This window comes from Acomys minous (assembly GCF_964271855.1).
Source record: "Acomys minous genome assembly, chromosome: 2".
Classification (NCBI taxonomy): Eukaryota; Metazoa; Chordata; class Mammalia; order Rodentia; family Muridae; genus Acomys; species Acomys minous.
Window position 1 is genome coordinate 134,288,272 of NC_140484.1, and position 26,922 is coordinate 134,315,193.

At 48.8% G+C, this 26,922-nt stretch overlaps 3 protein-coding genes across 7 annotated transcripts in view; 2 read left to right on the forward strand and 1 right to left on the reverse strand.

The window, feature by feature from the left end:
• The window catches only part of RNF121 (ring finger protein 121), a 51,377-nt gene extending 50,920 nt beyond the window's left edge, over positions 1–457 (reverse strand). The window contains exon 1 of one of the 2 annotated variants that reach the window (XM_084801738.1): positions 202–457. Coding sequence is in view for 1 of the 2 variants with exons in the window: in XM_084801737.1 (XP_084657863.1) it covers positions 1–63 (63 nt within the window). In the remaining variant the exon portion in view is untranslated. Of the gene's footprint in view, positions 152–201 lie in introns of those variants that run through there. The other variant, XM_084801737.1, reaches the window with a different exon arrangement.
• On the forward strand, positions 126–17,999 carry XNDC1N (XRCC1 N-terminal domain containing 1, N-terminal like). 4 transcript variants are annotated; one of them, XM_084801711.1, is made up of 11 exons: positions 126–252; positions 787–961; positions 4,225–4,368; positions 6,296–6,437; positions 8,248–8,403; positions 10,672–10,850; positions 13,016–13,098; positions 13,443–13,615; positions 14,651–14,723; positions 15,796–15,926; positions 16,614–17,248. In XM_084801711.1, exons 3-11 carry the CDS (start codon positions 4,324–4,326, stop codon positions 16,844–16,846), a joined length of 1,215 nt encoding a protein of 404 aa, XP_084657837.1. In that variant the 5' UTR covers positions 126–252; positions 787–961; positions 4,225–4,323; the 3' UTR covers positions 16,847–17,248. The 4 variants fall into 4 exon arrangements, 3 of the variants coding, with proteins under 3 accessions (XP_084657837.1, XP_084657838.1, XP_084657839.1); XR_014783242.1 differs by lacking the exon at positions 126–252 and adding an exon at positions 17,304–17,999 and having other exon boundaries at positions 687–961; positions 16,614–16,911; XM_084801712.1 differs by lacking the exon at positions 126–252 and having other exon boundaries at positions 687–961; positions 4,193–4,368.
• LOC311578367 (short transient receptor potential channel 2) overlaps positions 17,785–26,922 on the forward strand; it is a gene marked incomplete at its 5' end in the record, with an annotated part of 14,694 nt that continues 5,556 nt past the window's right edge. Inside the window, 8 exons of the mRNA XM_084748204.1 lie at positions 17,785–17,799; positions 18,421–19,200; positions 21,176–21,388; positions 22,256–22,420; positions 22,927–23,101; positions 24,106–24,306; positions 24,756–24,918; positions 25,424–25,516. Of these exons, the coding sequence (XP_084604330.1) occupies positions 17,785–17,799; positions 18,421–19,200; positions 21,176–21,388; positions 22,256–22,420; positions 22,927–23,101; positions 24,106–24,306; positions 24,756–24,918; positions 25,424–25,516 (1,805 nt within the window). The remainder of the gene's footprint in view (positions 17,800–18,420; positions 19,201–21,175; positions 21,389–22,255; positions 22,421–22,926; positions 23,102–24,105; positions 24,307–24,755; positions 24,919–25,423; positions 25,517–26,922) is intronic.

A 26,922-nucleotide genomic window follows, 5' to 3' on the forward strand; every position in this document is an offset into this window, starting at 1 on the left:
CTCATCTAGCTCCCTTTCCGCAACAGCACCTCCTCCAACCTCCACCTCCACCACTGCCGCCATCTTCACGGCCGGCCCCCACCCCGGTCCCCCGCGAGCCAGCTGCTTCCGCCGCTCAAGTGCTTGTAACCAATTGGAGGTGCGAACTGGGCGGAGCATCAAGGCAGGCCGACGCCTGTGGGGAACCAAGAGACCGGCTACCTGCTCCTTCGGGATTGAGAAGGGCCGACTCTCGTGCACAGCCAAGCTTCAGTAGGAAAGCGTCCTCGGAAAACGAAAACTTGTTCTTGGGTTATTTTGGTGGAACTATTTCACCAGTCCTCACTGTGGAGAGCAAAAGGGAGAGTCCACGAATGCACAAATTTCGCGACGCTCCCTCGCTTAGCCTACAGGCAGAGACGCGTGCACTAAGAACTACATTTCCCATGCTGCACCGAGTCCGACCCGGAAGTCTAAATTCCTCTCTCTACGGGAGGATTATAGAGACTAAAAATATACTTTAAAACACAAGCACGCGGGCTGGAGAGATGGCTCAGTGGTTAAGAGTACCGCTCGCTCTTCCAAAGGTCCTGAGTTCAATTCCCAGCAACCACATGGTGGCTCACAACCACCTACAGTGAGGTCTGGCGCCCTCTTCTGGTGGGCAGGTGTACATGCAGGTGAAACACTGTGTACTTATATAAAACACAAGCACGCGGGGGTTTTGTTGTTGTTGTTGTTATTTGGTCTTTTTGTTGTTGTTGTTTTGTTTCTTAAAAAGTAGTAACTATTGTTTTCCCTCGATAGGAGTCATCTTTTCAGAAACAGCGGCTTCTTTAAGAACCAAAACGCGTTCTTGAGTTTAGGAGGCTGGGTGGCGCCTGAAACCAGAACGCGGAGATCACCGGACAGAATTGGCGGGAGAATAAGATTGGAACACCGGAGCTGAGGCTGCTTCGACTTTTAAAGTTCATGGACGAGGGTGAGAGGCGTTGGGACTTGTCGATTGGAGAGGACTAGCTGAAAGGGCGGAGGGTGGCCAACGAGAAAATAAACAGAGCAACCTATTCTGGGGTCTTAAAGAGCTGAAGAACCTGGCGGGACCTCCATGACCAGTAGACAATTACTAATCATCCTTGTGTTTCTTCCTCTTACGTTGGATATCTATGAGCAAGTCAAGCAAAAATCCCGTTGTCAGGGAGCTCACGATCTGTCAAGAGATATCCATAGAGCTGTTACATGAGAGGGACTTGGTTAAATACCAAGTGAGAATTGGAAGGATGGAGCTGTTTGAAGTGATGAAGGGTGCGGGCAGAGAGTCAAAATAAAACAAAGATAGAAAGAAAACTTGAGTGATGAATACATTAGGAAGCCATCGTGGCCAGGACTGTATCAGGATTTATGGACTCATAATTTCAGGGACCAGGTAAGAAACTAAGAATATTTGAATAAAAAGTCATGTCTGATGGTATAAGCTATTCTTGAGGCTGAGGCGAAATTACTTCATCGCAGGCATTCAAGACAACCCTGGCACGAGCAATATGGTGGCCCATGCCTGAGATCCCTACCTTTTTGGAGGCAGAAGTATCTGTAGTTCAAGGTGGGGCTAAATAGCATAGTAAGACCTTAACCTCAGAAACAATTTCTTAAGGACCAGCAAGATGGCTCAGTGTGGGTTTTGGAGAGGTGGCCCCACGATTAAGAAGACTTGCAGCTCTTTCAGGAGATGCTGGTTTGGTTCCCAACACCCACATGACAGTTCACTCCGGGTTCCAGGAGATGTGACACTCGCTCCTGGCTTCCTCCAGCACCGAGCATGCCCGTAATACATATAAATACATGCAGGCAAAGTATGCATAAAATATAAATGGTGGGGGAGGTGGCTCAATTTTCACCAAGCCTAGTGACCTGCTTTCCATCTCAAAGACACACATGGTGGAAGGAGAAAATCTGACTCCTGCATGTATATTCCTATCCACTCACACACTAAATACATAAATGTAAAAAATAAATTTAATAAAGTACTGGCCAGCTTGGGCTGCATAGCAGATACATGGTCAGCCAGTGCTATGTAGCAAGATCATATCCCAATAAATAGATAAATACAAAGAACTTGAGAGAAGGGTTTTTGTTGTTGTTTGTTTGGTCTCGTGGCAGGGTTTCTCTATATAGCCCTGGCCATCCTGGAACCACCATATAGACCTGCCTGCCGCTGCTTCCCAAGTGCTGGGATTAAAGGCATGCACCACCAGCTGACATTCAGATAGATTTAAAACCTTAGTTAGTCACAGTCACCTGGCCACATGGCTCCCACCTGTAATCCCAGCACTCGGGGAAGCAGAGGCAAGGGAATCTCTGTGAGTTCAAGGCCAGCCTGGTCTACAAATTGAGCCCAAGGCAGTCAAGGCTACACAGAGAAAATCCTGTCTAGAAAAAAAAAACAAACAAATAAAAACAGCAATAGCAGCTGGTGCCTATAATCTCAACCCTGGAAAGCAGAAACAGGAGGATCCTTGAGCTAGGTTAAGTGAGAGTCGAGAGGGCCTGTCTCAAAAGGTAAAATGGAGAATGATAACGGGCACCTGACACTGACCACGGGTACATATCTCTGTGTGCACACAAAAGGTTTGAGCTGTGTATGGTGGCTCACACTTGTACTCAGCGCTTGGGAAATGGAAGCTGGCTTGCCATTAATTCAAGGTCAGCCTGAACCACATAGTCAGTTCTGTTCTCAGCTGGCCTACAAAGTGAGACCGTGTCTCCAGAAAAACCAGGCAAACCAACAAAGTGTAGCAAAGGACCACCTGCAGTACCTAGATGAAATTTTGTATGGATTTATTTGTTTATAGATAGGTTCTTGCCATGTTGCCCAGGCTAGCCTCGAACTCTTACTCCCATCTTACCCTCCCCATGGCGGAGATAATGGGTGCAAAATGTTACACCTGGCTCCTGTGAGGTTTGGGGGGATTTTTTTTGTTTGGTTTGGTTTTTCGAGACAGGGTTTCTCTGTGTAACAGCCCTGGCTGTCCTGGAACTGGTTCTGTAGACCAGACTGGCCTTAAACGCACAGAGATCTGCCTGCCTCTGCCTCCCTGAGTGCTGGGATTAAAGGTGTGCACCACTACCACCACCACCACCAGGCATAAAATATCTTGAAAACAGATTTATTTTATACAGTGTTCTGTCTGCATGCCAGAAGAGGGCACCAGATCTCACTATAGATGGTTGTGAGCCACCAGGTGCTTTCTGGGAATTAAACTCAGAACCTTTGGAAGAACAGCCAGTGCTCTTAACCTCTGAGCCAACTCTCCAGCCTTCCTGTAAGCGTTTAAAAACAAAATAGGTTAGAAAAACAATGTTGATCCGTCTCACTTGTCCAAGAATACGTTGTTTTGAACCAGAGTCTGGCTATGTACCCCAGGCTAGCCTTGAACTGTTATGTGGCACAGGCTGGCCTTAAACTCTGTTCTCTTCCTTCAGCCTCCCAAATGCTGGGATCATAGATGTGGTACACCACACCTAGCTTAGAGGAATGAAGATCTAATTCAGGAAGATTACCTGAGCAGACAAAGCAGAATTTATATATATATATATATATATATATATATATATATATATATATATATATATAATTTTTTTTTTTTTTAAATTTGCTGCTTTGTTTTCTTGAGGCTGTCTCATAGTTGGGAGGTGGGTTGTCTCTAGGTGATCCAGATTTGCTCCCTGCAGTCCCCTGGTAGCCCTGAGAAGTGAGCCAACTACTGTAAATAACTCTTGTTATCAAAGAGTTATCAAAGAACAAGAGTGAGCCCAGCAGTAGTGGGCACACCTTTAATCCAGCACTTGGGAGGCAGAGGCAGATGAATCTGAGTTCAAGGCCAGTCTGGTCTAGAGAGACAGTTCCAGGACAGCCAGGGCTACACAGAGAAACCTTGTCTCCAGAAAGAAACAAAGAGACAAGAAGCTGGCCTTTAATCCCAGCACTCAGGAGGCAGAGGCAGGTGGATCTCTGTGAGTTCCAGGACAGCCAGGGCTGTCTGGGAAAACCAAAAAAGGAGCCAGGTGTGGTGGCACGCACCTTTAATCCCAGCACTCAGGAGGCAGAGGCAGGCGGATCTCTGTGAGTTCCAGGACAGCCAGGGCTGTCTAGAAAAACCAAAAAAGAAACAAAAATGAGAAACTTGCGTTCTTTTCTTTTCTTTTCTTCTTTCAGGAGTAATGTGAATATTCTTGTTCTCCCAAAAGCTACCAAGAACAAAACGTAGGCAGTGCCGCTGTGGTCACAGAAGATACCCTGGGAAGAAGCACATCCTGCCTTGCACTTAAGGAAGCTGGTGGCCTCCGATGGCTCCTGTGAAGATTAGCCATGTAGTATCATTTTCCTCTCAGGTATATTAGTCTCCGTCCACGATTGCTTTCCTTTTGATGATTAAAAGTGTGGATAGAGTCCAGGACAGCCAGGGCTGTTATACAGAGAAACCCTGTCTTGGAAAAATACAACACTCCCCCCCCCCCAAAAAAAAAGGTTTGGATAGACTTGGGAGACTTGTCTATGCTTTATATATAGCTGACAAAGTCCTGCATCTATCTATATCAGATCCCCTAGAAGGGCAGCTTGGTTACTGTGCCATTGAAGTTAATCAAGGGCACGCAAGGCCATACTTGGCCTATGAAGATATAGTGACCACCATCAAATGTGCCCACTTTTTAAAAGTTCTACAGTTCCCATCTCAGACTAGATCACAGGCTTTGGGCCTGGTGCCAATCTACCAAGGGAATTATTGGGGACTTCCTGCCCTTTCCTCCCATCTTTTTTTTTTTTTTTTAAAGACAGGTTCTTGTAGTAGTCCTGGCTGTCCTGAACTCACTTTGTAGACCAGGCTGGCCTCGAGCTCACAGAGATCCACCTGCCTCTGCCTCCCTGAGTGCTGGGATTGAAGGCGTGCGCCACCACACCTGACTTACACCACAAAATTAAATAAAACTTATCTTCGCCCTCCTTACCTGCAAGTCAGTTTGAACTGTCATTGTCCCCTCTTCCTCCTCTTTTTCTTTGTTTGTTGTTTTGTTTTTAAGACAAAGTCTCACTCTATATCTTACCTGGCCTAGAACTCTATGTAGACGTGGCTGGCCTCAAGTCACATTGGCCTTTGCTTCCAAGTGTTGTTTGCCTTTGTAGGCTCTTTTTGAGAGAAGGTCTTACCATGTAGCTCAGGCTGGCCTTGAACTCCCTGAGTATCCCAGGTTGGCCTCAGAGTCTCAAATCATCCTGCTTCAGCCACCTGGGTGCTGGAATTATAGGTATGTACCAGCAATCCCACCTTCAAATGTTCTGTCATAGGGTCTTAGAGAGTATTAGCAGTCTCCTAACTTCATAGTCTCTGTAGAGACTGTTCTAGAAGCTGAAGAGAAGGATAAAGGTCTTTAGCCTCCCTCCCCAACCCATATTTTACTTAGAGGTTTGTTTTATAAGAAAAATATTCACACACATGTGAAATTACAATTAAAAGAAATATTTCCTTTAAGATTGATTGATTGATTATGTATACAGTGCTATGCCTGCATGCACCTGCACACCAGAAGAGGGCACCAGATCTCATTAGAATGGTTGTGAGCCACCATGTGGTTGCTGAGAATTGAACTCAGGACCTCTGGAAGAGTAGTTAGTGCTCTTAACCTCTGAGCCATCTCCCCAGCCCTAAAAGTAGTATTTTATTGCTGAAACAAACAAACAAAAAGAAGAGAAAGAATACAGTCTTTTGTGGGTGTCGTGGGACATCTATAATTCCAACTCTCAGAGTAGTTCATGTTTGGGGTTAGCCTGGGCTACATAGACAAAAAACCTTATTTCATAGAATTATTTCTGGAGGTGTATAAATGTCTGTGTGACGGGCTTATGAGTACAGAACTGTTAATGTGCTGCAGTGTTAAAACCTGGGATTCATTTGGTTTGGTTATTTAGCCTAAGGTCTTACCTCAGTTGTGTCGTTGTCCCCCCCCCCACCCCCGTTTCCCCCTTCCCCCCTCCCCCCCCACTTCAGTTTATTTATCTAACTAGGCAGAAGTAATAGTAACAACTCAAGAATCCTTAGGAGGATTAGCTGAGGTGACCTGATGAGTGAGTTAGAGGTGAGTGGCAGCTACACTGTGTGAGAGTCGGGCTGTCTTGGGTTCCTTGGGTGCCCCTGGTGCCTTTCTGTCATGCTGAGAGGCCTCGGCAGGTTTGGAATTACCAACTTGCCTTATCCTTAGGTGTCGTGTTTTCCCTGTGAGCTCAAAAACCCTCCCGATTTTTCTCTTCCTCTCTCTGATGTAGGACCCCAAATACCCTGTGGACAACTTGCTGAACCCAGACAATCAAAGGGGACCTTGGCTCAGCTGCCCTCAGGACAAGAGCGGGCAGCTGAAAGTGGAGCTGCAGCTGGAGAGGGCTGTGCACATCAGCTATATCGATGTCGGTGAGATCGGTCGCTCCCCTCGTCTGTCTCAGGTCCCTCTGACTGAGCTGCCTTCTGGAATAAGCCCTGCCCGGAGAGAAGGGTTGGTGTGGTAGAACTCCAGGGTCTTCATTCACAGAGAGCGTAGGGAGCAGAGGCTGTAGCTCAGTTAGTAATGTCCTTGAGTTTGACTCCCCAGAACCCACGTTTAAAACTAGAGAGGTGGCTCAGTAGGAGAAGTCTTGCCATACAACTGTAAGGATCTGAGTTTGAATCCCCAGAACCCATTTAAAAACCAGATAGGGTAATCTGTACCTGTAACCCCAGTGCTCATGTGGGGAGACAGGAGGCAGAAGGTTTGTGAACAACAGAGACAAGGGAAGATGAGGACCCATGCCTCCAGTGATCCTTTGACCTCTACACACTCACAAACTCACAAACACACAAGGCCAGTTGTGGCGGCATACTCCCTATAATCCAGCACTTGGGAGGTAGAGATAAGCTTCTTTTTGTTGTTGTTGTTGTTGTTTGGTTGGTTTGGTTTGGGGTCTTTTGGGGGGTGTTGTTTGTTTGTTTGAGACAAGGTTTCTCTGTGTAGCCTTGGCTGTCCGGGACTAGCTTTGTAGACCAGGCTGGCCTCAAACTCACATCTGCCTCTGAGTGGTGGGCTTAAAGGAGTGCGCCGCCACACCAGTGTGAGATGAGCTTCTGCCTGGGGATCACTGATGTGCTTGTTTTTTTTTTAAGATTTTATTTATTTAATGTATGAATGATCTATCTGCATGTACACCCACATGATAGAAAAGGGCTGGGAATTGAACTCAGGAACTCTGGAAGAACAGACAGTGTTCTTATCTGCTGAGCCATCTCTCCAGCCCCCAATGCTTTTTTTTGGGGGGGGGAGTGTTTTTTGTTTGTTTGTTTGTTTGTTTGTCAGCTTGATATAAGCTAAAGTCATCTGAGAGGAAGGAGCCTCAATTAAGAAAATGCCTCCAGGGCTGGAGAGATGGCTCAGAGGTTAAGAGCACTGACTGCTCTTCCAAAGGTCCTGAGTTCAATTCCCAGCCACGTGGTGACTCACAACCATCTAGAATGTGATCTGGTGCCCTCTTCTGGCATGCAGGTGTACTGCATAGCAGAGCACAGAATACATAGTAAGTAAATAAATCCTTTAAAAGTAAGAAAATGTCTCCAGTTTGAGGCCAGCTTGCTCTACAGAGCTAGTCCCAGGACAGCCAGAGCTACACAAAGAAACCCTGTCTCAAAAAACAACCAAAAAGAAAGAAAGAAAGAAAAGAAAATGCCTTCATAAGGTTGGGCTGTAGGCAATCCTGTAGGGCGGTTTCTTAATTAGTGATTAATGTGGGGGCCCACTGTGGCTGGTGCCATCCCTGGGGTGGTGGTAGTGCTGGGTTCTATAAGAAAGCACACCTTTTAATCCCAGCACTCGGGTGCTGGGTGGCAGAGGCAGGAGGATCGCTGTGAGTTCAAGGCCAGCCTGGTCTACAAAGTGAGTTCAGGCAGCCAGTGCTACACAGAGAAACCCTGTTGAAAACCAAAACCAAAACCAAACAACTCTGTCTTGGCTGTCTCAGCACAGAAAGATGTTGGGCTCCTCGCGGCGCCTTCCAGGGCAGCTGAGACTGTCACGGTGAACTTTCACTGTCATTTAATGGACTAGGGTCTCGCGCCGCTCCAGCTGGACTCCACGGGTTGCCGGCGCTTTCTGCCTCCCGGCTAGCTCTAGAGGGGAGCGTCCTCTTCCCGCCCAGTACGCTCACGTGTAGCCAATTCTCATGCTTAGCCTTCGACATTTTTTTTTTCTCCCCAGGTAACTGTGGCTGTGCTTTCGTACAGATTGATGTGGGTCGTTCTTCCTGGCCCCTGGCCAGGCCTTTCGTCACCCTTCTCCCGGCAACCATGCTAATGTCCCTCACTGATTCAAAGGAGGGGAAGAACCGCTCAGGGGTCCGGATGTTTAAAGATGGTAAAGAGGGCAAAAGCAGATGTCCGGGTGTTTCCAAGGAGCACAGAAGCAGTGTAGGGGCAGGTCTGAGCGCTGCTGGGTATAAACTGTGGGCGGGAGCCTGTGCAAGGGTTTAGCCGCATCGGTTAGGGCAACAGGCTAAGCTAGTGCCCGTGGGTGAGTTCTGCCTGGGGTGATTGGTGGGGGTATTTATGAGCTGTGATTTATATTTGCCCTGTGACTTGTTGGCATCTGATACATTATTGTGTTTTAGGGGTCTGGTTGTTGAGACGGGGTCTCAATGTACAGCCCACGCTAGCCTTAACTACTTCCTGCCTTTGTCTCCCAGGTCCTGGAATTGCAGGCATATACCACCACACCCAGTGATTGATAGGATTTTATTAGAATAAATGAGTTTAATTTCTAACATAAAAAAAAGTATAGAATTTCTACATGTGGTAAAAGGCTACAGACATGCTGGCTATATTTATGTAATATATGGTGTTTCATGATTTCTACTTATGCAAATCTCTATGCATAAGATAATTCTTGGAGGCTGGAGAGATGGCTCAGCAGTTAAGAGCCCTCTCTTTTCTCCAGAGGTCCTGAGCTTAATTCTCGGTAACATGGTGGCTTATAATCATCTGTAATGTGATCTAAGGCCCTCTTCTGGCATATAGGTATACATGCAAATAGAGAATCATATACAATAAATAATTAAAATCTTAGCTCAGCAGTGGTAGCGCACACCTTCAATCCCAGCACTTGGGAGGCAGAGGTAGGATCACTGTGAGTTCAAGGCCAGCCTGGTCTACAAAGCGAGTCCAGGATAGTCAAGGCTACGCAGAGACCCGTCTCGAAAAACCAAAATAAATAAATAAAATCTTTAATTTAAAAAAAAAAAAAAAGATATGATTCCTGTAACCGGGCGGTAGTGAAGCACGCCTTTAATCCCAGCACTTGGGAGGCAGAGGCAGGTGGATCGCTGTCGGTTTAAGGACAGCCTGGTCTACAAAGTAAGTCCAGGACAGCCATGGCTACACAGAGAGACCTTGTCTTAAAAAAAAAAAAAAAAAAAAAAAAAGGTCTGGAGAGATAGCTCAGAGGTTAAGAGAACCGTATGCTCTTCCAAAGGTCCTGAGTTCAATTCCCAGCAACCACATGGTGGCTTATGACCATCTGTAATAAGATCCAGTGCCGCCTGTGGCAGGCAGGCGCACATGCAGGCAGAATACTGTATAAATAATAAATAAATCTTTTTTTAAAAAGAAAAAAAGAAGAAGACAAGGAACTAGGCTGAAAGGGCCTCCCTCACCTGCTTCCAAATCCTGAGCAGCAAAGCCTGAAGGGACATTTGCTGTTTAGCTGTGGCCCTGTCTTGACTTCCTTCAGTTTGTTTTCCCTTCCTGCCTCCTGCCTAATAACTGTTAGTGCAACACACTCTCTTCTCTGTCGCTCGAGCCCACATGCACACACCCCTCCCCCTCTTTTCCCTCTCTCCAGGGGCTCATGTAAGTGACCTCAAACTTGCTTTGCAGCTAAGGCTAGCCTTAAGCTCCTGATCCTGTTGCCTCTGGCTCCCAAGTGCTGAGATTACAACCATGCAATGCATGCCCACTTTTTCTCTCTCTCCTCTTTAAATATTTATTTTTATTTTTTTAATTTATGTATATGCAGCCGGGTGTGGTGGCGCACGCCTTTAATCCCAGCACTTGGGAGGCAGAGGCAGATGGATCAGTGTGAGTTCAAGGCCAGCCTGGTCTACAAAGCGAGTCCAGGACAGCCAAGGCTACACAGAGAGACCCTGTCTCGAAAAATAAAAAAAAAAAATTTATGTATATGCAGGAGGGTGTTTATATGAACTTGTGCTTGAGGAGGCCAGAAGAGGCTATGGGAACCCTAGAACTACAGTTGCTGGGCTCCAAGGGCACAGCTAGTTTATCCCAGCATTCAGGAGGCAGAGGCAGGGGGATTGCTGTGAGTTCGAGGCCAGCCTGGTCTACAAAGCAATTCTAGGACAGCCAAGGCTACACAGAGAAACCCTGTCTCCAAAACAAAAGGTTGTAGGATATGCTGATCATAAACATAGTTTATGGTCAACCTGACCATGTATACATCTTCTTATACATCAGCAGCAAGCGGAGATGTGGCTGGTGGGCATGAAATAAAATGTCAGTAGTTATGCTACCCAAAGAAGTGGCCTCAACAAATAGCAAGTGTTCTTAACTACTGAGCCATTTCTCCAGCTCCTCCTTACTCTGTTGTTTTGTTTTGTTTTTTTTCCTTGAGATGATTTCCTGACTCCAGCCTCAGGAGAATCATGGGATCGACTTCGATTGACCTGCTCCCAACCTTTCACCCGTCATCAGTCCTTCGGCCTGGCCTTCCTACAAGTGCGTTCCTCTCTGGACTCTTCGGCTGACCCTGTGATAGGTCCCTCAGCCCCTGAGAGCTCTGGGCTGAACCAGGTACATTCAATGGTGGGAAAGAATTTAGTTTTCTCTAGCTTTTCAGTTCCTAGTTAGAACAGAATGCTCAGTTGAAGAAAAGTGAACAGAGAGAGAGAATAATAGATTCCTTGTGTATAAAGTAATGACGTGACCAGACCATGGTGCTATCTGAGAGGGGGGTGGAAATAGCAGGGGATGGGGAGGGGGGAGATCAAATAGCAGAGTTATAAGGAAAATGGGGTAGCTGAAGGGATAGAAGCCTGCGAACTAGACGGAGTTTAGGGCAGGAGAGGAGACAAGAAGGGCAAGGATTTGTGGAACAGGTAGATAGCCAGCGAGCATAAATGCCAGCATGCACTTTCCTAAGCTAATAGGCACCACAGGTAGCCATTTGTCTCTCCTGCCAATAATAAGGGAATTAAGTCCTTTTGCTAGAGGGGAACTGGCTTCACAGGTTCCTGGGGATTGCTGGCTTTATCTACCCACCAGAAGTCCTCCTATAGTCCAGGATGAGCCCATTTCTAGATATTTGGACTGCCTTGTGCAGTTTGGAGAGTTGGAGTGTCCTTTGGACCTAACACCCTGGTCTGGTGGAATAAACTCCTCCCTTTTCCTCGTTTATTTTTATTATTATTATTATTATTTTAGTTTTTTCTAAACCCAGACAGGGTTTCTCTGTGTAGCCTTGGCTGTCCTGGAATCGCTTTGTAGACCAGGCTGGCCTCGAACTCACAGCGATCCCCCTGCCTCTGCCTCTGTAGTGCTGGGATTAAAGGCGTGTGCCACTATGCCCGGCCCCTCTTCTTTTAATTAATAGAGATGTGAGCAAGCCTTGAATACTCTATACAAAGCTGTTTGACCATTTGTTCACTAGATAATTGAAATTGTTTTCGGATCTCAATTTCACCTCATACGTTATTTCTGGGTTTGCAGGAAGCTGTCACTTTCAGCATTTGAAAGCCCCAAGGCAGCCCCTCTGACATTGTTTTCTGCCCCACTGCCTTGAAAAGCCCTCTGGATCTTTAGATATGTACCTGACTATGTCATTTCATCTGAGCACTTGAGAGGCAGAGGCAGGTAAATCTCTCATGAGTTTTGCTTCTGTTTTAAGACAGGATTTCTCTGTGTCTCTCTGGCTGTCACTGTAGACCAGACTGGCCTCAGAGATCCGCCTGCCTCTGCCTCCTGAGTGCCACATGGCCTGGAGTAATGGGTTTTGGGGGAGGGGTGTATTTTTGGTTTGGGGTTTGTTTGGTTGGTTGATTTTGTTTTTTGAGACAGGGTTTCTCAGTGTAACAGCCTTGGCTGTCTTGGACTCACTCTGTAGACTAGGCTGGCCTTGAACTCACAGAGATCCAACTGCCTCTGCCTCTGGGATTAAAAGGTTTTTGTTGTTGTTTTGTTTTGTTTTTTTCGAGACAGTTTTCTTTGTAGCCTTGGCTGTCCTGGACTTGATTTGTAGACTAGGCTGGCCTCAAACTCACAGTGATCCGCCTGCCTCTGCCTCCCAAGTGCTGGGATTAAAGGCGTGAGCCACCAGCACCCAGCTATAAGCTTTTTTTAATGTTCAAATATACATTTTTCTTCTTTCTTTCTTTTTTTCCTTCTTTATTTCTTTTTTTAGAAAAGGCCTTGCTCTGTAGCTGGTCTTGAGCTTTCTGTAATACACACCTATACAATTTCATTTTATTTATGTATAAATTTAAATTGTGACATATATTTTTTCTTTTTTTTCCTCTTTTTTTTATTAATTTATTCTTGCTACATCTCAATGGTTATCCCATCCCTTGTATCCTCCCATTCTTCCCTCCCTCCCATTTCCCCCTTATTCCCCTCCCCTATGACTGTTCCTGAGGGGGATTACCTCCTCCTGTATATGCTCATAGGGTATCAAGTCTCTTCTCGGTGACATATATATTTTTAAAGTTTACAAGAGACAAACTCAAAAGTTTACATATTCCACCAGTCCCCATAGGTCTTTTTTACCCTGGTGTGGAGTCTTTTATTCCCAGAGCCCTTCTGGATAATGAAAAATCCCTCAGCATACAAAAGTCTCACCCTTTGCTCACAGCAGCAAATATGGCCTATGAAAGATACTGTGAATACAGTCATATTGGTTCCTAAGCAACAGTGCCCCTGCTGGTGAATCTGGGTATTGTTTACTTCTCCATTTTTCTCCTCAGAAGTCTTCTGTGCTGGAGTCTGACCCTAGCCCCTGGCTGAACAATCCTTCTATCCGGAGGACATTCTTCCCAGATCCCCAGACGTAAGTACCTGCTGTTGACATTTCTCCTGTAAGGGAAAGACCACATAGCTCATAGCACAAAAGCTCTTTAGATCAAGCTGGGCGTAGTGGCGCGTGCTTTTAATCCCAGAATTTGGGAGACAGAGGCAGGTGGATCTCTGTGAGTTCGAGGCCAGCCTGGTCTACAAAGTGAGTCCAGGACAGCCAAGGGATACACAGAGAAACCCTGTCTCACAAAACTTTAAAAAACAAAACAAAAGAAAAACCTTTTGGGTCTAAATATGTCAGGATAGTGAACCATCTTTCTTGGTTCAAGTGAATAGAATAATGTCTGCATTATTCAAACTAAATACTGTGTCCTGTAGGAGCACCAAGGAAATTTCAGAGCTCAAAGGCATGCTGAAGCAGCTGCAGCCAGGGCCTCTGGGGCGCGCAGCCCGCATGGTGCTTTCTGCTGCCCGTAAGGCACCTCCAGCCAGTGTAATAAGCCCAGATGACAGCCGTGGGGAAGCAGGTTCCGGTCATGCAGAGAGTGCAGGTGAGGCCCCCTGGTGTAGCCTCCTCTGCCTAGCACTGCCCTTCCTCCTTGGCTCTACCACGATGTATGGGGAGAGCTCACTGTCATCAAGTGAACGGAAGAAGAGAAATTAAATCCTATATACGAACTGTAAGAACACTGGCCTAGGAATCAAGACTATGTCTTTGCCTCGGTTTGTGTTTATAGGAAGAGTTAAATCAAATAATACCTGAGCTGTTGCAGTGCTGGTGCTCTGGTCATCTCAGAAAGGCAATTATAGTGAACACCTCTCAGTCCCAACATTTGGAAAGTGGAGGAGGCAGAAGGGTCAATAGGCAAGGTCATTGTCTGGCACATAGAGAGCTCCAAGCCAGCTTGAGTAACACGAGGCGAGACCCTGGCTCAGAAAAGAAAAGGCTGCAGTTGTCTAGGGCTCTTCTGGAAAGGATGCTGTTCCAGCTCATTCTTGCTGGCCTTGTACGGTGCCAGAGATACTATAATAAACAAAATAACAGGTGGCCGGTGGTGGCACACACCTTTAATCCCAGCACTCGGAAAGCAGAGGCAAGTGGATTGATGTGAGTTCAAGGCCACCCTGGTCTACAAAATGAGTCCAGGACAGCCAAGGCTACACAGAGAAACCCTGTCTCAAAAAACCAAAAATAACACAAACAAACAAAAATAAACAAAATAACAATGTTCATATCCTAAGAGATGCTTGTCATGAGTACTTTGAAGGAAAAGATGATAAGATGACAAGATTCAGTCAGAGAATCCAGGGACAGGCCTCATAGGAATAAGCATTTCAAATCAGACTTGAACAAGGGAAAAAAAAATAAACAAACAAAGAAGATAGAGTATCTCAAAAGAAAACTTAAAGTGTGGAGGCCTTTTGTAAACTGCTAGTTTTGTTTTTCAAGAAAGGCTCTCATGCTCCGTCCCAGGTTGGCCTTGACCGTGCTGTCCTCCAGCCTTGCTTCCTGAGCGTTAGGATTAAAGGCAAGTGTCACCATGCCTGGTGTGATGAGAAATAATTAATGAGCATTTTTAACGCAGAGCCCAGAGCAGAAGAACAAAACGGGAAGAAGGATACGGGCAGAAGGAAGCGGAGGAAAGTGCAGGCGCCAAGGTAGGTGGGCAGCGGTCATCTCCGGGCCTCACTGCTCTCCAGAACCTTCCCCATGCTTGCTTCCATCAAGCCTGCACACTTTAGACTACTGTCCTTGTCCACGTGTCCACAGGCTTAGAAATAGGCCCTGTGGTGAAACCAGAATGTGAGGACAAAGGCAGGAAGACTGCAAGGGTGTCCATTACTAGGGCCAGACTGCGGAGATACACAGCAAGTCTCAGGCCAGCCTGAAGTTAGTGGTTGCTAGTGTGTGTGGGAACAGACGGAAGAATTGTGCAGTGATGCCGATGCAGTTGGAGTTTCTTTGGGGTTGATAAAAAATGTTCTACAGTTATTCAGCTTGGAAATATCTTTAATCCATATTTCCAAAGGCTAATTTGATGGTATGTAGTACAAAATATCTATCTCACTCAGCCGTGCTCGGGGGCGCACACCTGTAATCCCAGGACTTGGGTGACAGAGGCAGGTGGATCTCTGTGAGTTCAATGCCAGTCTAGTTTATACAATGAGTCTAGGACAGCCAAGGCTACACAGAGAAACCCTGTCTCAGAAAACAGAAAAGTGGAAGAAAAAGATGCTAGGCATAATGACAAATGCTTTTATTTGCAGGAGTTGGAAGGCAGAGATAGACAGATCTCTGTGAGTTCTGGGAAAGCCTGGTCTACATGGCAAGTTCTTGGCCATCCAGAGCTACATAGTAAAATCCTAACTCAAAAAAAAAAAATTTTTTTTTCCTGGTTTTTCCAGTCAGGGTTTCTCAGTGTAGCCTTGGCTGTCCTAGACTCACTTTGTAGACCAGGCTGGCCTCGAACTCACAGCAATCTGCCTGCCTCTGCCTCCTGAGTACTGGGATTAAAGGCGTGTGCCACCATGCCTGGCTCAAAATTAATTAATTTTTAAAAGCTGAGGACAGTGATAGAAGCTCTGTTGTCAAGGCTCAAAGGTTAGCTGCCTTCTCCCAAGTCTGTCATAGGAGTGGAGAGCAAGGACTCCGAGCTACTGTCTCCACTCTCTCCCTTCATCCCTTGTGGCCTCTCCCAGATAGCTGGCCTTAACCTGCTCTTTCCCACAGACCGTTGTCCAACTCAAGTTCTCAGCCAAGTAGGAGGGGGACAGGAAGAGCAAGACACAGGCAGCACCGGCCTCAGACCCAAAGTGATGATGGTGGTGTCCAGGCTACTGGACAGTGTCCCATTTGTGCAGGTGAGTTATACTGATTACCGTGGGATGTGGAGACCAGGCGTTTATTGAGGAAGATAGGAAGTCTATAAACGCTGGCAGAAACGTTTGGTAAAGGCTGGGGAGATGGCTCAGTGGGTAAAGTACTTGATGCACATCTAGGATGACCTGAGTTCGTATCCCCAACACCCACATAGTGCTAGGTGTAGTGGCCCATATCTGTAGCCCCAGACGTGGGGTGTAGAGATAGACAGGTTCCTGGGACTCACTGGGTGGTCCATCTAGACAGTTTGTGAGCTCTGGGTACAGAAGGAGATCCTGTCTCAGATAATCAGATGGAGAAGCAAAAAGATATCCAATCACCCTCTGGTTTCTGTAAGTTCGTGATATGGTGCGCACACACACACAGACACACACACAGACACACACACAGACAAACACTCACTCACACACAGAGTTTTGATTTGTCCAAGATATTGGCAATGTTCTCTGTGTTCATAGCTGACCTTTTCCAGTAGACTCAATATTCTGTAAGGACATCCATGTCCCTAGGCAACTAGTAACAGATACATGACAGTGTCTCTCAGGTTTGAAATGCTCAGCCGTGGGAACTTTTCCAGACAAACATTTGCACTGTGGCAGCAGAGAGCTCCCCTCCCGCGGCTTGCCTGGGAGCAGGCCCAACTTTATTTGTCTCCTTTTCTCCTCTAGGCTCCTTCAGCGTGGAGACTCTTCCTCTGCATGCTGCCACTTGTGGAGAGAGCTCCCCACCCCAGCCAGCTTCTCCTGCCTCCTTGTCTTCCTCGCAGTCTGTGCTGTGGGTGTCTTCCCCAGAGAGCTCGCCACCACCCTCCTGGGTCCAGTGCCCTATTTGCGAGTTACGCTTCTCAGCGAGAGAAATAGAAGAACATGCCAGCATGTGTGGGGAAGGTTTTCCAGCCTGAGCCACGAAGTTCTGTTGACCCTTTATGCTGGAGCCTGGGGAATGGATCTCTTGTGCATACGAAGGGTTGGTTCTCCCTTCACCTGTTACCTCAGGACTCTGCCTGCCTGAGTGCACTTCTGGACCCAGCTCACTCCCCAATCCCAGGTGTCAAAGCTTTGTCACCATGGCACCAATTCTCATAAGAATGTTTTCCCCTGGGAGTTTGTTTGGTAGAATTGGTGCTCTCTCCAAGGCCTTAAGACACTACCTAGGCTTTGTTTCCCTGGGTGAATGGTACTTACCCTAATGCTCATTTTCCTGAAAGGAAAACTGAGGCTTAGTCAGAGGGAAAATATTGTCTGGAAATTATAAAGTCCCCTGATGTTCTGGAAAGATGAATGAGTCTTGAGCATGAAGCTAATATTGAGTCTTGTGTGGCCTTGACTTTCTGTATCCTTCATGGGTCTCTGTCCTAGGTGTAATCAGATGACTGCTCCATAACTTTAATATTTACTTACGGTGAGTCTGAAATGGACCTTCAGTAGCAGGAAAACCTCTCAGCCTCCTGCACATAGGGCTGCCATAGGGACCAGAGAGACCCCTTTCTAAGGAGTAGATGGTTCTAGGCATGGCTGTAAGGGTTGAGCAAATCCAATTCCCAGCTGTTCAATGGGACAGCTGGATCACAGTGTCTCTGAAAGGTCCCCTGGACTAGAACAGTCCAAATTCTGCTCTGAAGAATTATGTACTCTTCCCTTTTCCCAGGAGATGTCATTGTGTGGCACTAATACCAGTTCCCCCATCCCCAGAGTACAGGGCAGAGAGAGAGCAGCTGGTCCTGGCAAAGGGAGGGCTCGGGGTGGGGCTTTGGGGGTGAAGGAGGGTGCCAGGCACAATCACGGGAGAGCCGGAGTGGGAGTTCAAGCCTTCAGCCCCTGCCCAGAGGTGGGTGCGGCCATGGATCCCCTCTCGGTAAGAGATCCTTGCTTCCCTCTCCTCTTCATCCTAGTCCCACTCCTCACTGCCCTCAGGGATACAGGGACAGCCTAGCTGTGGAACAGGCACGGATAGCGCTGGTGGTGGGAGAGCCCTGATCCTGGGCCTAGAAGGAAAGAGCAGAGGGCTGGGCCTGGTAGAAGAGCAGGGACAAAGAGTACCAAGGAGGAGAGAGAGGCCCTTCGAAGTAGAAGGCAAAGTGAGAGCGTTGGTAGAGGGGGAGTTCCTCTTCACAGAGAAAGGGCTTAAAGAAAGCCCAGTTTAAAGACCCTCCCTGTGGACATGTCTGGACTTGTCCTTCAGAGCAGCTGGAAGATGAAGTGAGCGGGCTGGGAACTGGATTCTGTGTGTTTGTGTGCGGGTTAGGCTCCTAGTGTGGCCCCAGCGCCTGCCTTCATCACCTCTCTTCAGGGAACTGACAGTGGGCCCTGTTGGTAGGATTCTTAGGAGAATGGAAACGGGCCGAATAAATAGTCCCCACTCTAGCCCTTCCCTAACAGGGATGTACATAATAAATAGGTGGGCAAGACAGCGTGTGTTGGTGATGTGTGTTTGGGACAAGGAAGGCATAATAATAGCTGATTGTCGAGGGGGGAGGCCTCCAGCCAGAGGGGTTTGGGGACTCAAGAGTGCTGTCCCCTCTCCTCCTCCACCCAGCCACAGCCCAACTGGACTGAGATTGTGAACAAAAAGCTCAAGTTTCCACCCACACTCCTGGGGGCCATCCAGGAGGGCCAGCTAGGTCTAGTGCAGCAGCTGCTGGAGTCCAGCTCGGATGCCTCAGGCCCTGGGCCAGGTGGGCCTCTGCGGAACGTGGAAGAGTCTGAGGACCGCTCCTGGAGGGAAGCCCTCAATCTGGCCATCCGTCTGGGCCATGAGGCCATCACTGATGTGCTGCTGGCCAACGTCAAGTTTGACTTCCGGCAAATCCACGAAGCTCTGCTGGTGGCTGTGGACACAAACCAGCCAGCAGTGGTACGCCGCCTGCTAGCTCGGCTGGAACGGGAGAAGGGTCGGAAAGTAGACACCAAGTCTTTCTCTCTAGCCTTCTTCGACTCGTCCATCGATGGCTCTCGCTTTGCCCCTGGGGTCACTCCACTCACACTGGCCTGTCAGAAGGACCTGTATGAGATTGCCCAGCTGCTTATGGACCAGGGCCACACTATTGCCCGGCCCCACCCAGTTTCCTGTGCCTGCCTTGAGTGCAGCAATGCCCGCAGGTATGACCTGCTGAAATTTTCGCTATCCCGAATCAACACCTACCGAGGCATTGCCAGCCGGGCTCACCTCTCCCTGGCCAGTGAGGATGCCATGCTGGCCGCCTTTCAGCTCAGCCGGGAGCTCAGGCGCCTGGCACGAAAGGAGCCTGAGTTTAAGGTTGGTTGCCTCCTCTCTTCACTCCAGCCTGCCCTCGGTGCCCACTGTCTGCTGTCGCACCAGGACAGGATTGGCTGTTGTGGTGGGTGTCCTAGGAAGTTTGAGAGGTGGCCAAAGAGTCTGAGGCCTCTGGGTTTTTGGTTGGTTGGTTGGTTGGTTGGTTGGTTGGTTATTTTTGTTTGTTTGTTTGTTTTGTTGTTGTTGTTTGGTTTTTTGAGACAGGGTTTCTCTGTGTAGCCTTGGCTGTCCTGGACTCACTTTGTAGACCAGGCTGGCCTCGAACTCATAGCGATCCGCCTGCCTCTGCCTCCTGAGTGCTGGGATTAAAGGCGTGCGCCACCACTCCCAGCTTTTGAGGCCTCCGGGTTTAAGATCTATAATTCCATCTTGAGCAGGCTTTCGTTCTACTGAGAGCAGTCACTCCAGGGGCACTTGGCTTAGGCAGGGAGTGCAGCTCGTACCCTAGCGGTGCTCTAGATCCATCTAAGGGATGGAAGAGAGGAAAATATAAAACAGCTGAAGACTTAGACATGACATTCAGTAAAGTTTGCCCTTTTGGGGTACCCGCTGTGTGCTCACCTGGAGCACTGTGTGTGTTGGGGTTCTCACACTTGCGATCATAGATAGGAAAAGGGGACAAGATGCTGCCAGGACTTTCCTCAGTGCCTCTGTGGATGCTCCTCACAGGGCTTGCAAAGCACAGAAAGCAGAAAAAGGAAGAGCACCCCGTGGCTTTGGTGTTTCAGGAAGATTCTTTTTATACATCTTTTGTTGTTGTTGTTTTTGTTTTTTTTTTTGTTTTGTCTTGTTTTTTTTTTGTTTGTTTTGTTTTGTTTTGTTTTTTGAGACAGGGTTTCTCTGTGTAGCCTTCGCTGTCCTGGACTCACTTGGTAGACCAGGCTGGCCTCGAACTCCCCAAATGCTGGGATTACAGGTGTGCACCACCGTGCCTGGCTTAGGAAGATTAAGGAAAAGGGCATTTAAGTTGTAGAAGAGGCTGGTTAGAAGATGAGCAGAGGCGTTTGGGAGGCAGAGGCAGGTGGATCCCTGTGAGTTCAAGGCCAGCCTGGTCTACAAAGCCAGGACAGCCAAGGCTACACGGAGGAACCCTGTCTCGCCTAGCAGAAGGTATATAATGAGGCTGGGCAGAGCTCAGTGGCAGAGCGCCTGCCTCCCGTGGATGAGGTCCAGACTTTGATTCCCAGAACTACCTATGGTGGATCATACCTGTAATCCCACCCCTTGGGGGGGTAGAGCCAGATGATCAGAGTTCAAGATCATCTTTGGCAAGTTTGAGGCCAGCCTGGAATACATGAGACCTACCTCAACAGTTCCCCCAGCCCCCAAAAAAGTATGAGGACCTGGGGTAGACCAAAGGTAACCTAGGCCTTCAAAGACTGGTTTAGATGCTGTCTAGAGGAAAAGCTCCAAATAAAAGGATATGATGAAAAATAAGCACCCAAGAACTCCTTACTCTTTTCTGCATCCCCTTAAACTGCCAGTACCGGTTTTGTGTGAAAGTGACGCTCAAAAATTGAACAAGTGAGGAGGCTCAACAGGAAAAGCTCTTGGGGTGCTGCACAAGCCTGACCTGAGTTCAATCCCCGGGACCCACAAAGAAGTAGAAAGAGCCGATTCTACAGAGTTGCCCTGACCTCTACTTGTGTGCTATGGTATGCATACCTGCATACACACCACACACAATAACCATGGTTAAAGTATGTGGAGTCAGAGTTACAGCGGCACAGGAGTCAGGAATTCGAGAAGTCCAAGGAACAGGCAAAGGTGGTAGGTTTGGGCCGAAGTGACTTAGTGATGAGATGGGGATCGCATCAGGTAAGCGAAGGTAACGCAGAGGGATCGATGAGGTAGCTGAGGAGAAGGAAGTGACAGCAGACAGAAGTGACACTGCGGGGGACAGGGGCAGGCTGCCTTGATGGCACACACACACATACACACACCTCTCTTCTTATAGCCTCAGTACATTGCCCTGGAGTCACTCTGCCAGGATTACGGCTTTGAATTGCTGGGCATGTGCCGGAATCAGAGTGAGGTCACTGCGGTGCTCAATGACCTGGCTGAGGATAGTGAGGCTGAGCCTGAGGCCGAGGGCCTGGGCCAGGCCTTTGAGGAGGGCATCCCCAACTTGGCAAGACTGCGCCTGGCTGTCAACTACAACCAGAAACAGGTCAGCTGGGCCCTACTGCCTACCCTCCCTCCCTCTCCCCCCTTGTCCTGCCCCCTCTAGGGCATGTTCCCTTTCAGCCTCATCCTATAACTTTACCCTAGGGACCTTCTGAGACCTTGATTCTGCATACCTTTCCATATGAGCCCTTAACAGCAAGAGGGCTTCAGTCTGAACACTCACCCCGCTTGGAAAAATAATCACTACCAAGATCCCACATTCAGGTCTCATACAGATGTAGCTTTGCCTCTTGCCTTTGGCCTAGACTCGTTAGACTACGGCACCCCACTCTCTATAGCAAGGCGTTCAGTGCCTAGCGATTTTTTTCTTCTTCACTGTCTTATTAGATGCCCTACCCACAGCCAAGCTCAAGACAGAATCCCTGTCCAGCCTCCCACAGCCCTGATTCCTCACCCATTCACATGTAGACAGCCTGACCCACAAGACACGTTACCAAAACTTTGTCGGGTGCCGTCTCCACTGGCCTGGCCCTCATGACAGGAGACCCCTATTCCATGCCCCTTCCATCCCCAAGATCATTCATCCAGATGCCTGCTGCATATACCCGCTGAGGATTCTGGGACTTAGCTCCCCAAGCTCTACCCGCTGCTGCCTGACTTTGACTCAAGGCTGTAGGGCACGAAGAGTTTCAGAACATCTTCATATTCAGTCTGTCCTTCATGCTGAGGCCTCCCGAAGGCACTTGCCCATGGTCATGTGGCAAGTGAGACCCCTCTCTTCTGGGTGGGCTGGCACAGAGACAAAGGATGGTTCAACCTCCGTGGCAGGAAGTAAGGGCTCTGCATCCAAGCGGCTCCGTTGACCTTCCTGCCCGGTGGCCATCTCCTCTCACGGCCCATCTCTGCTCAGTTTGTAGCACACCCGATCTGCCAGCAAGTTCTGTCTTCCATCTGGTGTGGGAACCTGGCTGGCTGGCGTGGGAGCACCACCATCTGGAAACTCTTTGTCGCCTTTCTCATCTTCCTCACCATGCCCTTTCTCTGCATTGGCTACTGGCTGGCACCCAAGTCCCGGGTACTAAAAATAAGATGAGTGATGCCTTGGTTTGTGTTTTGAAAGGAAGCTCTCCACTGGGAGTGTGCCAGTGATCTGGGGGCAGGGACGGGCATTGCAAAAACTGCCAGAGTGTGGCAAGAGGAATGGAGAGGTGCTTGCTGGAGAGAGACTCCTGGCTGGGTGGCCCAGTGGTTTTAAGAGAAGGGAGTTTAAAATACTAGTGGCGCTGATGCTACTTTCACTTTAGTGGAGTTTGAACTTTTCCTATGAGCTCCTCCCCACAACACACACACTAAAAAAAAAATTGGGAGCTGGGGGCGGGGCTGGGGGCGTAACAACACTGACCTCACATGTTGCAAAGGAGAGAACAGATAGAAAATACAGGGCCTGGTGCCCGCCACATCCTTCTTAGAACATGCCCAGGTGAGTGGGTGGATCTGAAAGCTGCAGGCTCACATGGGGACCCAGCAGTCTAGAGGATGACAGCAGGCCTCTGACACCCGTGCTCTCCCGTCTCCCCAAAGCTGGGCCGCCTGCTGAAGATCCCAGTGTTGAAGTTCCTGCTGCACTCTGCCTCTTACTTGTGGTTCCTTATCTTCTTGCTGGGAGAGTCCCTGGTCATGGAGACTCAGCTGAGCACCTTCAAAGGCCGCAGCCAGAGCGTCTGGGAGACTTCGCTACACATGATTTGGGTCACAGGTATGGATGGATGAGAGAGCCCTTTAAGAGTGGTCAGCTACCAATGTACTCCTGTCCAGGTGTGGTACTGGGCCACACTGAGCAGGCTGATCATTCAGAGTCCCTTCAAATCAAGATCTTAAAACAGCTGGGTGCTGTGGTACACAACGCGCAAGAGGCTGGAACAGTCAAAGCCAACCAGGGCGGCATAGCGAGACTTTTTTTCAAGAGGGCGAGTGGTTGAGATGACTCAGTGAACAAAAGCACTTCCTGCCAAGCCTGACAACCTGAGTCTAATACCTGAGATGATCCTGATGGAAAGAAAACCAACTCCCACACGTGTGTCGTGGCAAGTGGCCGTGCAGACACACAGACACAGACACAGACACACACACAGACACACACAGACACACACACACACACACACACACACACACACACACACGGCGGGGAGGATGTTAAAATTAAAAAATAAGTAAATAAAAAGGAGTCCTTAAATATTTGCCTAATAGGATTTATGATTTGGTGGGGACCCAGAAGAGCAGTAGACTGCCACCATCCTGTGCTTCTTCTTTTCTTTCTTTCTTTTTTTTTTCTTTTTTTTTTTTCTTTTTTTTTTGGTTTTTCAAGACAGGGTTTCTCTGTGTAGCCTTGGCTGTCCTAGACTCGCTTTGTAGACCAGGCTGGCCTTGAACTCACAGCAATCCGCCTGCCTCTGCCTCCCGAGTGCTGGGATTAAAGGCGTGCGCCACCACGTCCGGCCCATCCTGTGCTTCTTGCTCTCTGGGTACCACCTGCCTAGTTCCTTGTGCAGGTCCCATCAATCATGAGATCAGTCTGCACCAATGAGGGGATCCTTGTTTTTCCAGAAGGTCACTTTGCACTTGGATGGATTAAATGTTTCAGCTCCCCCATCCCACTAAAGCCCTTCATCTGCAACCTGGCTGTGTCCCGGAAAAGGGGGAAGGCTGGGCTCACTCCTCTCCTGACCCCCCCTCCCCCTCCCCCCCCCCATCCCCTTCCAGGCTTCCTCTGGTTTGAGTGTAAGGAAGTGTGGATTGAAGGCTTGCGCAGCTACCTGCTGGACTGGTGGAACTTCCTGGATGTGGTCATCCTGTCCCTGTACTTGGCGTCCTTTGCACTGCGCCTCCTCCTGGCTGGGCTTGCCTACATGCACTGCCAGGACACCTCAGACAGCACCACCTGCCACTATTTCACCACAGCAGGTGAGGAGCCTTGTATTTGTCGCCTTTCTCTTTCCTGTGATGAAGGACCCAGCAAAGCAGCTTAAGATGGGAAGAGGTTACTTCAGTTTGCTGCTTGAAGAGACAAGGTACATCCTGGTGAGGAAGGCACGGCGGGGTACAGAGGCAGGTGCTCACATTGTGTCCACAGTCAGGAAGCAGAGATGTGAATGCTGCTCTGCTCAGCTTCACTTGTGTTTTCCTTTTAGTCGGTCCAGGAACGCAGTCACATTCAGGGTAGGGTCTTCCCTGCTCAGAAAAACCCCTCCAGAAACACCTTGACAGAGATGTATAGAGGTGTGTCTCCTGGGTGACTCTAAGTCAGTCAGGTTGATAATGGGGCCCTACCATCACACTGCCGCAGCCCAGCAGTGAGTCCCAAGGCAAGTCTTCCTTGGCTCCCAGCCACTGCTCCATCCTCCCCTGCACAGAGCGAAGTGAGTGGCGCACAGAAGACCCTCAGTTCTTGGCCGAGGTGCTCTTTGCTGTTACCAGCATGCTCAGCTTCACCCGACTGGCATATATTCTGCCAGCTCACGAGTCCCTGGGCACTCTGCAGATTTCCATCGGCAGGATGATTGACGACATGATCCGGTGTGTCCTCTTCCTCGTGCCCTCCCTGCCTGTGGCTCCTCCCACTACCTCCCACCCCCCACCCCCGACAGACTATCTTCGGAAATTCCTCAGCTCCGTGGGGTATGGGGGGTTCTTGACCTGTGTTCCTCTCACAGGACTGTGAGCTCCAGCAATCTCCGAACCCGAGAACCTAGAGGCAGAATGTGGAAGTGTAAATGTGCATTTCTCAGCTGGGAGGGTTACAGCTCCCACCGCAGCCACAATCACAAACCACCAATGGCAGAAAGGGCCCTTGGCGGGCAGGGTCTCTGATCCCAGTTCTTCGACACCACTATGCCTCCCTTTTTTCTTCCATTTCTAGAAATTGAAGTCAGAAAGGCAAAAAAAAAAAAAAACAAAACAAAACCAAAAACAAAAAACCAAAAGACCATCCATCCCCTGCCCTGCCCCAGCTCCTCCTCACAGAGCCTGACTTCTAGGGTAGGGATGCACTCTGACCCTTCCACGCCCTACTCCCTGCTAGGTTCATGTTCATCCTCATGATCATCCTGACCGCCTTCCTCTGTGGCCTCAACAATATCTATGTGCCCTATCAGGAGACAGAGCAGCTGGGCAAGTATGCTGAGGCTGGGGCACAGGGGGGACGGGCAGCTGGGAGGGGGAGGCCTTCCATCTTAGCATGTTTTTCTCCCTCCCTCGTTGGCTCACTCAACTAAGTCTCTTACTTGCCCAAGCCCTCATTGGTTCTCTCTGACACTTACTGATATATCCACTTAGATATCCTCTTGGTTCCAACTCTTCTTTTGGAAAATGCCAATTTCATGAAAACACTAAATGAGGAAAGTCACTGGCACCCACACCCTTCACTGGGCACCCGCACCCTTCACTAGGCGCCCGCACCCTTCCCTGGGCATCCACACCCTTCACTGGGCACCTGCAGTCTTTACTGGGCACCCGCACCCTCCCCTGGGCACCCGCACCCTCCCCTGGGCACCCGCACCCTTCCCTGGGCACCCGCACCCTCCCCTGGGCACCCGCACCCTCCCCTGGGCACCCGCACCCTCCCCTGGGCACCCGCACCCTCCCCTGGGCACCCGCACCCTCCCCTGGGCACCCGCACCCTCCCCTGGGCACCCGCACCCTTCCCTGGGCACCTGCACCCTCCCCTGGGCACCCACACCTTTCCCTGCGCACTTGCACCCTTCATAAAGCTTCACGGCTCCTTGTTTTGCTGCCATTTGCTTGATGTGTTTCTCTTTCTGATCTTTTTTTTTTTTTTTTTTTTCTTTCTTGGAGCACTTTTTGTTTGCTTGTTTGTTTGTCTCTTTGTTTGTTGAGACAGGGTCTCACTGTGTAGCTATGGCTGTCCCGGAGCTTACTGTGTAGACCAGTCCTGCCTCAAATTCACAGAGATCTGCCTGCCTCAGCCTCTGCCTCTGCCTCCCCAGTGCTGGGATGAAAGGTGTGTGCCACTACACATTAGAGGAGCATGGTGTGGGCGTGGCCTTGGCCCAGAGCGCATCTCCGTTGTAAAGGCACGAGAAGTCCTTTTACTAACAGAGAGGTGTTCTAACATACTGGACCTAAACTACTTGCAGTCTGTACCCACTGGACTTAACATCTGAAGATGATTTGGAGGGTGAGTGGAGTTTGAGATAGGCTCTCAAGTAGCCCAGGATAACCTTGGACTTGATGTACAACTGAGAATGATTTTCAACCCCTGATCCTTCTGTCTCCACCCCCAAATACTGGAATTATAGGCCATGTACCCACCCAGATGATTTTACTGAAAAAGTTTCTATAATAGACATTTTTAAACAGTGACTTTTCACATCTGCCAGTTGCTTGACATTTATTCTCTTCCATCCTTCTACTGGAGTATTTGCTCCTAGCTGTGCGCTGTAGCACATCCTATAACTCCAGTGCAGGGGTCATCCTCAGCTGTTTAATAGGTTCGAGGCTAGCTCAGGCTTTATAAGGCTTTGTTTCAGAGACAGAGACCTAATTGACCTAATGAGATGG

Bases quoted from the DNA above. Each gene is read 5' to 3' on its own strand.
- XNDC1N (XM_084801711.1), top strand. From the start codon at position 4,324: ATGGCTCCTGTGAAGATTAGCCATGTAGTATCATTTTCCTCTCAG. The intron at 6,438-8,247 runs GTGAGATCGGTC...TTTTCTCCCCAG, and splicing joins CATCAGCTATATCGATGTCG to GTAACTGTGGCTGTGCTTTC. The intron at 13,616-14,650 runs GTGAGGCCCCCT...TTTTTAACGCAG, and splicing joins CGGTCATGCAGAGAGTGCAG to AGCCCAGAGCAGAAGAACAA.